Here is a 17,511-nt window from a genome sequence, read left to right as displayed (position 1 = left end):
ACGACGTTGGTGATCGGGAGCTGTTGGTTGTTGTCCGAGCCCTGACCATGTGGAGGCACTGGCTCGAAGGGGGCGAAACACCCTTTCCTCGTCTGGACGGACCTCCGTAACCTGGAGTACATCCGGGCAGCGAGGAGTCTGAACCCTCGCCAGGCCAGGTGGGCCCTATTCTTCACCCGGTTTTACACTATCATACATCCCGGGTACGAAGAACGTGAAGGCAGACGCACTGTCACGGCTGTACGACACAGAGGAGAGGCCCATAGACAACACCCCCATCCTCCCGGCCTCCTGTATTGTGGCACCGGTAGTATGGGCGATGGACGCGGACATAGAGCGGGCGTTACGCACAGAGCCATCTCCACCTCAGTATCCAGCTGAGCTGCAGTACGTGCCGTCTCTTGTCTGTGACCGTCTGATCTATTGGGCACACACGTCCCCCTCCTCTGGTCATCCAGGTATCAGTCGTACAGTGCTCTGCCTGACCGGAAAGTACTGGTGGCCTACCTTGGCTAAGGACGTGAGGGTCTATGTCTCCTCCTGCTCGGTGTGCGCCCAGAGTAAGGCACCTAGGCACCTCCCAGCGGGTACATACAGATCTTACCAGTTCCACAACGGCCATGGTCCCACCTGTGTATTGACTTTCTCACTGATCTTCCCCTCTCTCAGGGTAACACCACCATCCTGGTCGTTGTGGATCTCTTTTCAAAAGCCTGCCGCCTCCTTCCTCTGCCCGGTCTCCCCACGGCCCTGCAGACTGCGGAGGCCCTGTTTACTCACGTCTTCCGGCACTACGGGGTGCCAGAGGACATAGTGTCTGACCGGGGTCCCAGTTTACATCCAGGGTCTGGAAGGCGTTCGTGGAACGTTTGGGGGTCTCGGTCAGCCTGACCTCTGTGTTTCACCCTGAGAGTAATGGGCAGGTGGAATGGGTGAATCAGGATGTGGGTAGGTTCCTGTGGTCCTACTGCCAGGACCGGCCGGGGGAGTGGTCAGTGTTCTTACCATGGGCAGAATATGCCCAGAACTCTCTCTGCCACTCCTCCACTAACCTATCGCCCTTTCAATGTGTTTTATGTTATCAGCCGGTTCTGGCACCGTGGCATCAGAGCCAGACCGAAGCTCCTGCGGTGGATGACTGCTGCTCACGTCCACCTCCAGCACGCCGTGCGTCGCCAGAAGGCCAACGCTGACCGCCACCGCAGTGAGGTCCCGGTCTTGGTACCGGGTAATCGGGTCTGGCTCTCGACCCGTAATCTGCTCCTTCGCCTGCCCTGCCAGAAGCTGAGCCCACGGTTTGTGGGGCCGTTCAAAGTCCTGAGGAGGATAAACGAGGTTACATATACAGTTGAAGTCGGAAGTTTACATACACCTTAGCCAAATACATTTAAACTCCGTTTTTCACAATTCCTTACATTTAATCCTAGTAAAAAATCCCTGTCTTAGGTCAGTTAGGATCAACACTTTTTTTTAAAATGTGAAATGTAATTATTTCTTTCCGCTTTTATTTCTTTCATCACATTCCCAGTGGGTCAGAAGTTTGTCTCCATGTGCAGTTGCAAACCGTAGTCTTGCTTTTTTATGCCGGTTTTGAAGCTGTGGCTTCTTCCTTGCTGAGCGGCCTTTCAGGTTATGTCGATATAGGACTAGTTTTACTGTGGATATAGATACTTTTGTACCTGTTTCCTCCAGCGTGTCTACTTCCTGAGCGGTATGACGGCTGCGTGGGCCCATGGTGTTTATACTTGCGTACTATTGTTTGTACAGATGAATGTGGTACCTTCAGGCGTTTGGAAATTACTCCCAAGGATGAACCAGAGTTGTGGAGGTCTACAATTTTCTTTCTGAGGTCTTGGCTGATTTCTTTTCATTTTCCCATGATGTCAAGCAAAGAGGCACTGAGTTTGAAGGTAGGCCTTGAAATACATCCACAGGTACACCTCCAATTGACTCAAATGATGTCAATTAGCCTATCAGAAGCTTCTAAAGCCATGACATCATTTTCTGGAAATTTCCAAGCTGTTTAAAGGCACAGTCAACTTAGTGTATGTAAACTTCTGACCCACTGTAATTGTGATACAGTGAATTATAAGTGAAATAATCTGTCTGTAAACAATTGTTGGAAAAATTACTTGTGTCATGCACAAAGTAGATGTTCTAACCGACTTGCCAAAACTATAGTTTGTTAACAAAAAAATTGTGGAGTGGTTGAAAAACAAGTTTTAATGACTCCAACCTAAGTGAATGTAAACTTCCGACTTCAACTGTAGGTTATTACTCCCTCCAGATTACCGTATTAACCCCTCATTCCATTTGTCTCTCCTCAGGCCGGTGGTGGCTGGTCCGCTCCAGGAGTCTGAGGTGCGGGAGGTTCCTCCTTCCCCTCTGGACATCGAGGGGGCCCCGGCGTACTCCGTCTGTTCCATCCTGGATTCGAGGCGTCGGGTGAGGGGCCTTCAGTACCTCGTGGAGTGGGAGGGGGATGGTCCGGAGGAGCGGTGCTGGGTTCTGGTGAGGGATATCCTCGATCCCTCCCTATTGCTGGATTTCCACCGTCGCCATCCGGCTAACCCTGCTCCGCGTCCTCCTGGCCGTTCCCGAAGGCCGGTGTCTGCGCGCTGCTGGAGCTGCGCTTCAAGGGGGGGTACTGTCACGACTTCTTCAGAAGCTGCCACCTCTCCTTGTTCGAGCAGGCTTTGGCGTTCATCGTCACCGGCCTTCTAGCCACTGCCGCTCCTCATCTCATCATTCCATTTGTTTTGTCTTGTTTTTACACACACCTGGTTCATATCCCCTCATCAGTACCTGTATAAGTGTTCCCTCTGCCCCCTTGTCTTTGTGTGTGATTGTTTATTGTGGAGGATAGCTAAGCTCGGTGGAGCTAAGTGTATTTTTCATCGCCAGGATATTTCCCCGTGTGCCTTGTATTTTCCAGTGTGCCTGTTTTTGCGCACTAGAGTGTCTGTATTTGCGGAATAAAGCCTGTTATTCTGTGATTTACCCTCCTGCGCCTGATTCCTTCGACATCACCTCATCACATTATTTAACCTCTTGAGATGAGAAAACATGTTTTTTATCAAGTTGAACATGTGCTCTTTATGACAGAATGTTAAAATGGTGTGTTTGATTACTTATCTTCGCCTTATAGCTTTAACTATTTCAAGACCACTGTCAGACACACAACTCATCCCCCCTGTCTCCCTTTCTCTACAGGACTGTTACTGCGCTGTTCTCCATCACCATCATCATGGAGCCAGGTTGCACAATGGGAACACATCACGGCTGTGACGGTTACTACTACCCCTGACGCTTGAGAAGTCACCACGATGGAGACGGACAGCTACACCCCGACCCCGGCCCCCAGTGACTGGGCTGGGACGGTGGTAAGTGTGGGGGCCCTGGAGGAGGTCTCGGGGGGAAGTGTCTCCTCCAGCACAGCCTGGTACATGCCCTACCCCCTGGGCTTCCAGGTGTCTCTGACCGCCTTCCTCATGCTGGAGCTGGTGCTGGGCTTCAGCAGCAACTTGACCGTGCTGGTGCTCTATTGCTCTCAGTCCAACCTGGTCGACTCGGTCAGCAACATGGTCACGGTTAACCTGCATGTGCTAGACGTGGTGTTGTGCGTGCTGTGTCTGCCTCTGACCCTGGTGGTGGTGCTGCTGCCCCCAGGGCCCAACCTGGCCCTGCTCTGCTGCTTCCACGAGGCCTGTGTCACCTTCGCCTCCATCGCCACTGCCATCAACGTGCTGGTCATCAGTGTGGACCGCTACGACATCTCTGTCCGACCCGCCAACCGGTTGCTCACCCCGCGGAAGGCGGGGCAGCTGCTGGCTGCCGTCTGGGCCACGTCTCTGGCCGTCTTCTTCATCCCCTTTCTGGAGGTGGAGTTTCTCACCGGAGGGGCGGAGAGTGGGCAGCACAGCTCCACCTCCTCCTCCCCCGACACCACCCTGAGGCCAGTGTGGCGTAACCGGACGTTGCTTTGTGTGGGTGGACAGGGCTACCACACAGGCCTGGCGATGTACTACCACCTTCTGCTGCAGGTGCCCATCTTCTTTATCACAGTGGCAGTCATGCTGTTCACATACTCACGGATCCTGCGGGCCTTGAACATTCACATCGGCTCCCATATTAAGAAGAGCCAGCGCTTCAGGGGCCCCTACTGCAGGGGGCGCCGTAAGAGACAGAAGCAGAAGGCAGGGCTGGGAGTGAGAGAGGGAGGAGAGCAGTGTACAGACACAACCAAGCACCTCTCTCACCCTCCACTCATCCCCTCCCCGTCCCCCACAGCCACCTACCCCACAGCCCTGTCCTCAGCCCCTCTGGTTAGCTCTGAAGGTGCTGCTACTGCTGCCTCTGCACCTGCTGCCTCTGTCCCCGGTCCCACTGTTCAGGCATCTGTGTCGGCCATCATTGCCTTGCGGCGGGCTGTGAGGCGTCACCGGGACCGGCGGGAGCGCCAGCGGCGCGTCTTCAGGATGTCCTTCCTCATCGTCTCCACTTTCCTAGGTTGCTGGGCTCCTCTGTCCGTGGCCAACATGCTGATCCTGGGCCTGGGCCCCAGCGACACCCTGGTCAGCCTGCGCCTCTGGTTCCTGGCCCTGGCCTATGGCACCACCATTTCACACCCACTGCTCTATGCCTTCACCAGGCAGAAGCTGCGGCGTGCCCTCAGAGCCAAGGTGAAGAAGAGGGTGGTGTCACTACTGCAGGTGGACCCCTCGCCAGGAGGGACCGTCACACACAACTCCTGGGTGGAGCCAAGGAAGGGACGCCAGTTACGGCTGGAGGGCAGCAAAGCCATTGACCGTTGCCTGGTAGAGCCCCTGTGAGAATAGCATAACCTAAGTGTGTATAACAGCCAGACAAGGAGGTACAGAATGGAGAGGGGCTTAGGTGTGTTCACCTGCTCCTTATACAGGTCTGTGTGAAGGTAATTGTACACTGTAGGATCCACCTCTGGGACATGCTACACTATAACCACCAGCAAACCTGTGCTTGATTTCAGAAACACCTCTTGCAGCACTACAATCCAACCCATGTCTGTGCCCACAGCCACTACTTTACTCTGCCTCCAATACTTATACATTCCTTGTTAGAATAAACAAAGCATAAAAGACAAGACAATGACAGAAAATGTATTTGAGATAATTTAGTCTCTGTTTACAAATGGAAACATATCCTGTACATACAGTGGGGAAAAAAGTATTTAGTCAGCCACCAATTGTGCAAGTCCTCCCACTTAAAAAGATGAGAGAGGCCTGTAATTTTCATCATAGGTACACGTCAACTATGACAGACAAAATTAGGAAAAAAATTCCAGAAAATCACATTGTAGGATTTTTAATGAATTTATTTGCAAATTATGGTGGAAAATAAGTATTTGGTCAATAACAAAAGTTTCTCAATACTTTGTTATATACCCTTTGTTGGCAATGACACAGGTCAAACGTTTTCTGTAAGTCTTCACAAGGTTTTCACACACTGTTGCTGGTATTTTAGCCTATTCCTCCATGCAGATCTCCTCTAGAGCAGTGATGTTTTGGGGCTGTCGTTGGGCAACACGGACTTTCAACTCCCTCCAAAGATTTTCTATGGGGTTGCGATCTGGATACTGGCTAGGCCACTCCAGGACCTTGAAATGCTTCTTACGAAGCCACTCCTTCATTGCCCGGGCGGTGTGTTTGGGATCATTGTCATGCTGAAAGACCCAGCCACGTTTCATCTTCAATGCCCTTGCTGATGGAAGGAGGTTTTCACTCAAAATCTCACGATACATGGCCCCATTCATTCTTTCCTTTACACGGATCAGTCGTCCTGGTCCCTTTGCAGAAAAACAGCCCCAAAGCATGATGTTTCCACCCCCATGCTTCACAGTAGGTATGGTGTTCTTTGGATGCAACTCAGCATTCTTTGTCCTCCAAACACGACGAGTTGAGTTTTTACCAAAAAAGTTATATTTTGGTTTCATCTGACCATATGACATTCTCCCAATCCTCTTCTGGATCATCCAAATGCACTCTAGCAAACTTCAGACGGGCCTGGACATGTACTGGCTTAAGCAGGGGGACACGTCTGGCACTGCAGGATTTGTGTCCCTGGCGGCGTAGTGTGTTACTGATGGTAGGCTTTGTTACTTTGGTTCCAGCTCTCTGCAGGTCATTCACTAGGTCCCCCCGTGTGGTTCTGGGATTTTTGCTCACCGTTCTTGTGATCATTTTGACCCCACGGGGTGAGATCTTGCGTGGAGCCCCAGATCGAGGGAGATTATCAGTGGTCTTGTATGTCTTCCATTTCCTAATAATTGCTCCCACAGTTGATTTATTCAAACCAAGCTGCTTACCTATTGCAGATTCAGTCTTCCCAGCCTGGTGCAGGTTTACAATTTTGTTTCTGGTGTCCTTTGACAGCTCTTTGGTCTTGGCCATAGTGGAGTTTGGAGTGTGACTGTTTGAGGTTGTGGACAGGTGTCTTTTATACTGATAACAAGTTCAAACAGGTGCCATTAATACAGGTAACGAGTGGAGGACAGAGGAGCCTCTTAAAGAAGAAGTTACAGGTCTGTGAGAGCCAGAAATCTTGCTTGTTTGTAGGTGACCAAATACTTATTTTCCACCATAATTTGCAAATAAATTCATAAAAAATCCTACAATGTGATTTTCTGGAGAAAAAAAATCTCAATTTGTCTGTCATACTTGACGTGTACCTATGATGAAAATTACAGGCCTCTCTCATCTTTTTAAGTGGGAGAACTTGCACAATTGGTGGCTGACTAAATACTTTTTTCCCCACTGTATACTGTATATCAGGGTTTCACAAACACTACACAGCTGATTCAAATAACCAACTCATCATCAAGCTTTGATTATCTGAATCAGCTGTGTAGTGCTAGGGAAAAAAACTAAACGTGCACCTGGGGGGGGGGGCAGGACCGGGTTTGGGAAACCCTGCTGTATATCACTGAGTGCAATCACTAAGATGCTTATGTAACTTCTTTACAGTAGCCTATATGAGTGTCTGTTTGACCAGCAGAGGATCAGAATTCCACCCACTCAAGCATTGGAAGGCAGCTTCCAAGACAACACAAAAACACTGGCACCTGTATAGATACACAAATAAATATCATTTTGGTTCTGCTAAATACAGATGTAGGACCTTAATTGACGCCAGTTTGCTACAGCAGGAAAATAATAATCCTGCAGTAACAGGAAATGTGAATTATTATGTGGATTATAATTAATGCCATTTTTTTTAGGGTTTGATACATTTTTTGGCAAATCAAGTCTGACATTTTAAAGTGGAAATTACAAACTTTAGAAGCCTTTTTAAACCTTGAATACACTACAAGTTCTCAGCAACAAAAGAGTGATCAAATGAAGATCCTACATCTGTATTACCATGCCTTAATTATTTTAAGAATGGGTTTAAAGGTGTTGATTGTGTCATTGATTCTGAACAAGAATGTGAATATGTATATGTCCTTGCTGATAAAATATAAGATTAAACTATGTACATATTGTGGACACTATCATCTATTCATATATTCAGTGCTTTCAGAAAGTATTCAGACCCCTTGACCCCTTGAGCCTGAATTCAAAATGGGTTGAATATATTTTTTGTCTCACCCATCTACACACAATACCCCATAATGACAAAGTGAAAACATGTTTTTAGACATTTTAGAAAATGTATTACAAATGAAATACAGAAATATCCAATTTACATAAGTATTCACACCCCTGAGTCAATACATGCTAGAATCACCTTTGGCTGTGATTACAGCTGTGAGTCTTTCTGGGTAAGTCTCTAACAGCTTTGCATACCTGGATTGTACAATACTTTCACAATATTATTTTAAAAATTATTTTAAAATCATTGCTAGACAGCCATTTTCAAGTCTTGCCGTAGATTTTCAAGCCAATTTAAGTGAAAACTGTAACTAGGCCACTCAGGAGCATTCAATGTCGTCTTGGTAAGCAACTCCAGTGCATATTTAGCCTAGTGTTTTAGGTTATTGCCCTGATGAAAAGTGAATTTGTCTCCCAGTGTCTGTTGGAAAGCAGACTGAACCAGGTTTTTCTCTAGGATCTTGCCTGTGTTAAACTCTATTCTGTTTATTTTTATACTAAAAAAAAACTCCCTAGTCCTTGCCGATGACAAGCATACCAATAACATGATGCAGCCACCACCATGCTTGAAAATATGATCAGTGGTATTCAGTGATGTGTAGTGTTGGATTTTCCCCAAACATAACGCTTCGTATTCACGACATTAAGTTAATTTTTGGCCACATTTTTTGCAGTTTTACTTTAGTGCTTTATTGTGAACAGATGAATGTTTTGGAATAGTTGTATTCCTTCTTTTCATTCTGTCAATTAGGTTAGCATTGTGGAGTAAATACAATGCTGTTGATCCATCCTCAGTTTTCTCCTATCACAGCCATTAAACTCTGTAACTGTTTTAAAGTCACCATTGGCCTCATGGTGAAATCCCTGAGCGGTTTCCTTCCTCTCCGGCAACTGAGTTAGGAAGGATGCCTGTAGCTTTGTAGTGACTGGGTGTATTGATAGACCATCCAAAGTGTAATTAATAACTTCACCATGCTCAGAGGGATATTCAATGTGTGCTTTTTTTCATTTTAACCCATCTACCAATAGGTGCCCTTCTTTGCGAGTCATTGGATAACCTCCCTGGTCTTTGTGGTTGAATCTGTGTTTGAAATTCACAGAGGGACCTTAAAGATAATTGTATGTGTGGGGTACAGAGATGAGGTAGTCATTAAAAAATCATGTTAAACACTATTATTGCACACAGAGTGAGTCCATGCAACTTATGTGACTTAAGCATATTTTTACTCCTGAACTTATTTTGGCTTTCCATAACATACTTAACGACTCAAGATATTTCAGCTTTTCATTTTTTATGAATTTGTAATAAAAAAATAAAAAAATCATAATTCCACTTTGACATTATGGTATATTGTGTGTAGGCCATTGACACAAAATCTAAATTTAATTCATTTTAAATTCAGGCTGTAACATAACAAAATGTGGAAAAAGTCAAGGGGTATGAATACTTTCTGAAGGCATTTTAAATAGAAAGAGAAGAGAGAGAAGGGGAGATAGAGGTTAAAGATCTCACTATATAATAGACAGCATTGTGTTGGATAGTTTGTAGTAAACAGATGACTGACAATGTTTTAATGTTGACAGATAAACTTCCACCAAGCTCATAAATGTGTTCATAAATCACTAAATGCCAATCTACAATCCCCTCCCCCCCTCTCTCTCGCTCTCTCTCTCTCTCTGTCTCTCTCTCTCTCTATTTCTCTCTCTCTATTTCTCTCTCTCTCATGCTGTTTAATCAGCTTATTGATATGCCACACCTGTCAGGTGGATGGATTATCTTGGCAAAGGAGAAATGCTTACAAAAAAATGTGTGCCCAAAATTAGTGAGAAATAAGCTTTTTGTGCATATGGAACATTTCTGGGATCTTTTATTTCAGCTCATGAAACATGGGACCAACACTTTACATGTTGCGTTTATATTTTTGTTCAGTATAGGTTGAGGGGGAATCTGATCCCAGATAAATCTCTGTCTGCATCTGTAAATATATATAGAGAGAGGACAATGTTTAAATGTTGACAGATAAACTTCCACAAAGCTCAGAAATGTGTCCACAAATCACTATTTGTCATCATGTATTGATATTTATTTATTGCGATATATTGTATATTAAATAGACATTGTAACTTATTCAATGTGATTTCCACCTTGTCGGTTGGTCCTCAGATAATTTTTACATTTACGTCATTTAGCAGACGCTCTTATCCAGAGCGACTTACAGTTTGTGAGTGCATACATTATTTTTTACATACTGGTCCCCCGTGGGAATCAAACCCACAACCCTGGCGTTGCAAACACCATGCTCTATCAACGGAGCTACATCCCTGCCAGCCATTCCCTCCCCTACCCTGGACGACGCTGGGCCAATTGTGCGGCCGGCCACGACAGAGCCTGGATTCGAACCAAGATCTCTAGTGGCACAGCTAGCACTGCGATGCAGTGCCTTAGACCACTGCGCCATTCGGGAGACCTATTTGGTCATGTTACAAAGAGTGATGTTGTTATAGTAGAGGACATCTGTCATGGCCATCTTGTCAGCCCTTGTGTCAAACCAATTAAATACCTTTGTACCTGCAAAAGTCCCCAGAGCCAGCGCAAATGAACAGGACAGTGTTTTTTCCATAATTTGCCTGTATGAAACACAGGTAGGTTTGTGTACTACCGGTATATTTAGGGCTCATAAGCAAGCATTTCATGGTAAAGTCTACATGAGTTGTATTCGGCGCATGTGACAAATACATTTGAGTTGATTTGATTTTAGCCTACTTTTTTATTTTTTATTATTCGTTATTTGCACATAAGGGTAAAAAAATAAGATGTGAAAATAAAGGACTGAAAGAAGAAGTTAAACATTTGTAGGCCACAGGAGGTTGGTGGCACCTTAATTGGGGAGGACAGGCTCGTGGAAATGGCTGGAGTGGAATAGGTAGAATGGTATCAAATACATCAAACACGTGGTTTCCATGTGCTTGATACCATTCCATTTACTCCATTCCAGCCATTATTATGAGCCGTCCTCCCCTCAGCAGCCTCCACTGGTGTAGGCGAGGTAAAAACAATACAGAACAACACTATTGGCTAATTGTTTGATTTCAGCACCATACTGTTCTGTGGTGCACGCAAGGACCTTCAACCTCCTGTTGATTTATCATCATAAAACCTGAGACAAATGTGATGGATTTATGCTACTGAATGTTCACACACGCTTTATATACGCACATGCATCACACGTATTCATTGTATAAATTCACATTGTGTTGTTTTCTTGTATCTGAATGTATAGAGAGAAGACAATGAAAATATCAATAAATGTGACTATTGTATTGGGGCTTGTGTTTGCAGTAAGTCACCTTTAATCTGGCTTCTATATTTCTGTGTTCTTGTTGTCTATAGGTTTTTCAATAACAGGCACATTTCATCCCTGAATAAAGATGAGTACACACAGTGCTACATGACTACAGCCACTTTAGAATACCTGGTTTAAAATTGCTTGGAGTTGAAGCCTGGGGAGCTACAGTGCTTCATGAAAGTCTTTCCTTCAGTAGAGAAATGTGTTAAGGGAAGGCCTGCTGTGAGGGCTGCAGCTGGAGGCAGATGAAGAGGAAGGTAACAACTTTATCATGCATGTCCACACACACTCACATACACAGCCACACTCACTCACATACACAGCCACACACACACTCACATACACTTGTGTGTGTGTGTGTGCGTGCGTACAAATGATGGGTTCTCCGTTGCTATGAGCAATATCTACAGTTTGAGTACAGGCTGAAGTGTGGTGCAGGACATGCAAAGCACAGGAGCAATAGTTCATCAACCAACAACAGCGAGCTGCAGGCACTACTATCGAGATTAGATGTTTTTCACAGCATTTTGGTCAATAAAGTATTTTCTTTACAATGTAACACAATTTAATACAATAATATTAAACATAAATTATACAAAACGTTTGCGGTATAGAAAGACAACTCTAAACCATCTTTAGCCTTATGGCGACCTCTGCAGGTGTATCTGTCAAATTGCACAGAAACTAACATATCCCATAAGGCACTGCAGTTGTTCAAATGGTCTATTCGATTGTATCTTATCACGCCCGCCGAAATAGCTCAGTTGGGAGAGCGTTAGACTGAAGATCTAAATGTCCCTGGTTCGATCCCGGGTTTCGGCAAAGACGAGACTGAAATGTCATTTTCCGTTTTCATAGAAAGAATGGACACGTTCGCATTTTTTGAAGATACATGAATGTTTAAATTATAAATCAGTAGCCTATGACATCTAATGGATAGTAATTATATTGCAGTAGCCTAACTGTAAAGGTAGGCTATATGTGATGAAATTGTAGCCTCCCTATGTATGTAGCAATCCACATTACATGAAGATACGTTTACATTTTTTACATTTACATTTTAGTCATTTAGCAGACGCTCTTATCCAGAGCGACTTACAGTTAGTGAGTGTTAGCGACTTACAGTTTACTATTGTGTTTAAACTTTAAAACCACTAAACTGGACTAATATATATATATATACACACTACCGGTCAAAAGATTTAGAACACCTACTAATTCAAGGGTTTTTCTTTATTTTTACTATTTTCTACGTTGTAGGCCCCGTGTAGCTCAGTTGGTAGAGCATGGCGCTAGCAACGCCAGGGTTGCGGGTTCGATTCCCACGGGGGTGCAGTATGAAAATGTATGCACTCACTAACTATAAGACCGTCTGATAAATGACTTAAATGTAATTGTAGAATAATAGTGAAGACATCAAAACTATGAAATAACATATGGAATCATGTAGTAACCCAAAAAGTGTTAAATGAATCAAAATATATTTGAGATTCTGCCAACATCCCTACAGTGAAGCATGATGTTTTTCAGCAGCAGGCACTGGGAGACTAGTCAGGATCGAGATAAAGATGAACGGAGCAAAGTTCAGAGAGATCCTTGATGAAAACCTGCTCCAGAGCGCTCAGGACCTCCGACTGGGGCGAAGGTTCACCTTCCAACAGGACAACGACACTAAGCACACAGCCAAGACAATGCAGGAGTGGCTTCGGGACAAGTCTCTGAATGTCCTTGAGTGGCTCGGCCAGAGCCTGGACTTGAACCCGATTTAACATCTCTGGAGAGACCTGAAAATAGCTGTGCAGCAACGCTCCCCATTCAACCTAACAGAGCTTGAGAAGAATGGGAGAAACTCCCCAAATACAGATGTGCCAAGTTAGTAGCGTCATACCCAAGAAGACTCGAGGCTGTAATTGCTGCCAAAGGTGCTTCAACAAAGTAAAGGGTCTGAATACTTATGTAATATTTCCGTTTTGTATTTTTTATAAATGTGCAAAAAAAAAATTTAAACTGTTTTGGTTTTGTCATTATGGGGTATTGTGTGTAGATTGATGAGGGGGAAAAACTATTTAATCCATTTTAGAATAAGGCTGTAATGTAACAAAATGTGGAAAAAGTCAAGGGGTCTGAATACTTTCCGAACGCACTGTATAGCTGTCCCAACAGCAGTGTCCCAACAGCAGTCACAACACCTTACCACCGCTACACATGGCTCTCAGCGGAGCCTTGTCTGGCAGCGAAACAGTTCATTCAGCCTCATTTGCTGCCTTTAAAAAAACATAGCTGATATGGCTGACTTGCTCAAACAAATGTGGTTTCTACTGACAATTGAGATGTACAAACTACAGCATAACGGGAGGACGAGCAGATAAGAGGCAATCCGTAATTTCGAATGAGACATTAAATGAGAGAGCTAGGATGGACGTAGTCAATTTAATTATTTGTTCAGCACTTTTGAAATGTACAGTGACAGAATTCAGAACATGGGCCGTTCTTACAGTATTCTCCCTGTACACCAAGTCAGAATCGTAGGATAAATAAAGGGGGCATATAAGCAGACAATGAAAGCTCTTACAATATTCGATGATTACATTTCTCTAAAACAGGCTATAGGCTACATGTGCAGCACCAAGTCAGAACAGTAGGCTAAATTATGAGGGGGAAAAGGACCAAATTATTAGGGTGAGGCACATGGGCTACTAACAGCTTACTACACAACATACTCTTAGTATTACTTTCTTAGCTACAGTATACATATCTCCCTGGCATATTACATAATTTATGCAGCAGCATACAAGACAGTTTTGGACTCACCTTGTTGTGCTGTGCTCACTTGAACAGGAAGGTGGCGAGGTGGTCCTTCGTGGGCAAATCTTGTCATCAAACTTTGTCACCAAAGTCTGTCATTCTCTGGATTTATGCTGCTTTCAAGACAACTGGGAACTGAAAAAAACAAGGTTGAATCATGACGTTAGTGATCTTCAGGTCGGAGCTCTAGAAAGAGGCCCGAGTTCCCGACTTGGAATTCCGAGTTGGATGACTGTTCAAAACATATTTTCCCAGTCGGAGCTCGTTTTTTTCAGAGTACTCAGTTGTCTTGAACTCACTGAAGTCTGAGATTTCCCAGTTCCGAGTTTCCAGTTGTTTTGAACGTGGCAGAAGTCATACTGGATTGACAGCATGGCCAATGTTGAATGTTTATCATTTTAAGCTTGGAAAAGAGACCCTTAAACCCAGACTTGGACCACACATCCACTCCACTGAATAGCAGGCTAGTGATTGCTGTGCAATGCTTGCAGTTAGTCACTGATTCCTTCCAAACCAATTGTTGAATTTGCTATTTCCAACTTGTTGTGTAATGTTTATGTCCAATGGCCGATGAGCACCGATACTTTTTATCTATCATTTCTCTTCATAATTTCTCTTCATATGACAAGGGTTGAAAAGGATTTGCCAGTAGATTGTCGACATGATTCATGATGATGACTGCTAGCTTGCTAGCTAAGATTTTGAAAGTATGATGTTGACATGATCAGTCCAATCAAAGCTACTGTAGATATAACGTGATTTGACGTCATTTTATCTGTGGCCAATGGCCTTGAGCCTTCTTGTATTTTCCGCTGGCTGCCCCACCACCACTGAAAGCACTGAGCTAGGCTGAAACACCTGCAATTTGGAGCTCAAGAAAGCAAAAAAGAGACCATGTTTGTATGCAGATTTTTTACATTGTTTGCAAATGGATATTTGACACATATTAATGCCAAAATAACATGCATATCAGGCACCCAAAAAAACATTTAAAAAAAAAACATGTATATATTTCTTAGCTAAACAGGTGGGGCTGTTGAAGGGTCGCCACTGATTCTATGCAGTGTTGCATTGATTTTGCATCATAATTGCCAAACACTCCAGAATGTGCAAACAGAAATCATAATAATCCCACAAATCTGATAGGGTGAGGTTGACAAAATTAGACCTAATTTCTGTGAATCATGATTGATGAAGAGGAAAACTGTGGGGTAAGATTAGCTCTACTTACTTTCTGTCTCGCTATAGGCTATAACGTTTTTATTGATGACGATATTTAGTTTATAATCCCATATTTCTATTTCAGGTCATTTGCTCTACCAGTAATGAATACCTGAGGACCATTAGATCTGTGCTGGGAAAGATCTTATTATACCCATCAGGTAAAATAGCCAACCTTGAAAGAGAACAAACAAAATATTGTGAGACCTTTCATCTGTTTGCAGAAAAGAGCCCTGATGGAGTTCCTGGCTTTGCAGGCCCAGCACAAGGTTGCTCCTCATGTCACCACAGAGGACATGAAGCATTGGCTTACCTCACAAGCGAGGGCAGCCTTCATTGACAGGTGAGTCTTTAACTAGCATTTCATAATCCCCATTGTTAATAATTTGACTATCAGTTATTCGCTGTAAAGTTAATTGGAGGTGAAGGCAGTAAGACAACCGAGAAGCAGTTAGCAGCATGATTAACTTTATTGTAACTTCAAGTTTAAAAAATAAATCAGGGAAGGCAGGGATCTCACCATTGTTGAGCTGGCAATGTCATAAGATAGGCAGTAGTAAAGTATTAGTTGAGTTTATTAGCTGTTAAGCTCTGAACCTATTGAATTGACACATTGTGATGATAGGGCTGTTCAGGAGGGGGCTTGGGTAGAGCAGTTTTTTATGGTCGATACAAATAATTCAAATATTCTCCTCAGTGATGGTGAATGACCTCCTTTTGGGGTGTCTCTTGAACACAGGCTTTGGGGGTGAACACTCGCCTGAAGCTTCATGAGATCGAGAGGGCGTTGGTACAGGATGAGGTGTTCTCAGTTTGCACGGCATCCCACAGCGACAACCCATCTGCTCAGCCACTGCATGGCATTGGAGGGTCAATGTGTTCCTCCCTTTCCTCTCTTAACCTATGAGTGTCCCTTTACTTGATACAAGTGTTTATTAGCTAGTAATATATGCATATCAGTTCCATAGTTCCCTGTTTGTAGGCCTCTGTAGTGTTCATAGTCTCTAAACGTGTGGCCTTTATTTGCTGTCCTGCTGTAGCATAAACCCTGCAAGTGGAGAGCAGACTGTGTCTCAAAGGGAACCTACTGGGTTTGCGACCACAAGTTTGCTCCAAAAGGCCATTAAGAACATCATCAGTGACTTGACCTACCTTCCAGCCTCCCGTCTACAGAGTGCATCTGAGGTTGTGGTGGAAATCGTCACTAGTCTGATTCTTGGAACCTACCCTGCAGACAGAGACTCTTTTGAGGGAGAGGGCTCCACCAGCATGCCGTTGGTTGACCTGATGATGTGGGTGGTGATCTCGGTGCTGCAGGAACTTGCTGGTGGTCTTAAGATCACAGATGATTTCAATGATACGAAGCAGCTGCAGATCCTCTACTCCAGGCCTGTGGGCGTCAGGGTTGTGCGCTCCATTCTTGATGACCTGCTGAGTATGGCTGGTGGCCCCATTGCCCTGAGAAAAGCCCTGAGTGCTGGAGATAGTGAGGTTACCGGATATGTTATGACACCTGTAACTCCGTATGTCAGCTTATCACATGTGACTGAATAACTGGACCCTCCTCCTGTGTAAACTTCCGTTTTATCCAGAAGTCTGAGTCACACCTTGGCAGTAAGTCCCCTCTTCTCCATGCAGAACTTCTTGTGATTGGTCACAATGTTGTGCAGGGTTGTAGAGCCAAACTGCTGAGCCAAATATACTCTGATGTACCAAAGAAGGGTCTGGCCCTTTCTGGATGATCTGGATAACCACCTGTCTGCGGTCCTTGGAATGTCAGTGGCCAATGGAGAAACAGAGGCCAACTTCCACTTGAAACCAGCAGAGGTAGAAAAGATTCTAGCTTCTGTGTATGATCAACTGGCCCAGCGCTCTGACTGGTCGAGCACAAAGATGATCCTTCAGTACAATGTCTCCTCTAAGAGCCAAATGGTGTCCAGAGACATCGCCTGCCTGATTGTGAGAGCCATGATGTAGCTCCTTCCCATGTGTACCCTCAACGGTACCCTGTGAGACCTGGTGATTGTGGAGAGTACTGCAGAGTCAAAGAACACAAAGCTGTGAACTACTGGACCCTAATGTCTACTGGAACTGTGCCTAATTCCCAATTTCTGCACATCATCAACACATTTGTGTATAACATCTTTCCAATTGACCCCGTCATGACAGTGATGGATGAAGACATGAGGAAGCACTTCTGCTTGGCACATCAGCTTTGGGTCATTATCCAAAACGAGTTTGCCAAAGCTCTCCTGCGAGCCTTGAATAAATTACCTGACTGTGAAGCGAACCTGGGGAAGGCAGACTCTGATCTGCGAGATATGCTCTACTCTGGGTACGTTTCAGCATTCCCTGCAAACCAACTTAATATTGATGCCTTCATGGAGGACAAGGAGCTGTGTTTTAGAGTCTCCTGAATGGCTGTGGAAAAGTTGATAGGTCACTGGACCCCATCAGTGTTGTTCTCGGATCCCATTGCTGTTGGATCAGAGTTCATCAGCGAAAGAGTA

General features: G+C 44.7%; 1 protein-coding gene and 2 non-coding genes across 3 annotated transcripts in view; all 3 read left to right on the top strand.

Moving 5' to 3' along the window:
- LOC121575853 (G-protein coupled receptor 22-like) overlaps positions 1-5,200 on the top strand; it is a 51,048-nt gene extending 45,848 nt beyond the window's left edge. Inside the window, exon 2 of the mRNA XM_041889145.1 lies at positions 3,214-5,200. Coding sequence (XP_041745079.1) covers positions 3,327-4,832 — 1,506 coding nt within the window. The 5' untranslated portion in view covers positions 3,214-3,326 and the 3' untranslated portion in view covers positions 4,833-5,200. The remainder of the gene's footprint in view (positions 1-3,213) is intronic.
- Positions 5,201-11,724: 6,524 nt separating this feature from the next.
- On the top strand, positions 11,725-11,797 carry trnaf-gaa. The gene has a single exon. It is a non-coding gene; the product is annotated as a tRNA-Phe (tRNA).
- A 438-nt stretch (positions 11,798-12,235) lies between these two features.
- Positions 12,236-12,310, top strand: trnaa-agc. The gene has a single exon. It is a non-coding gene; the product is annotated as a tRNA-Ala (tRNA).
- Positions 12,311-17,511: the final 5,201 nt, after the last annotated feature.

This window comes from Coregonus clupeaformis, chromosome 10 (genome assembly GCF_020615455.1).
Source record: "Coregonus clupeaformis isolate EN_2021a chromosome 10, ASM2061545v1, whole genome shotgun sequence".
In the NCBI taxonomy this organism is placed as follows: domain Eukaryota; kingdom Metazoa; phylum Chordata; class Actinopteri; order Salmoniformes; family Salmonidae; genus Coregonus; species Coregonus clupeaformis.
Note: the sequence above shows the minus strand (reverse complement) of the source record. Positions and strands in the feature narration are given on the sequence as shown.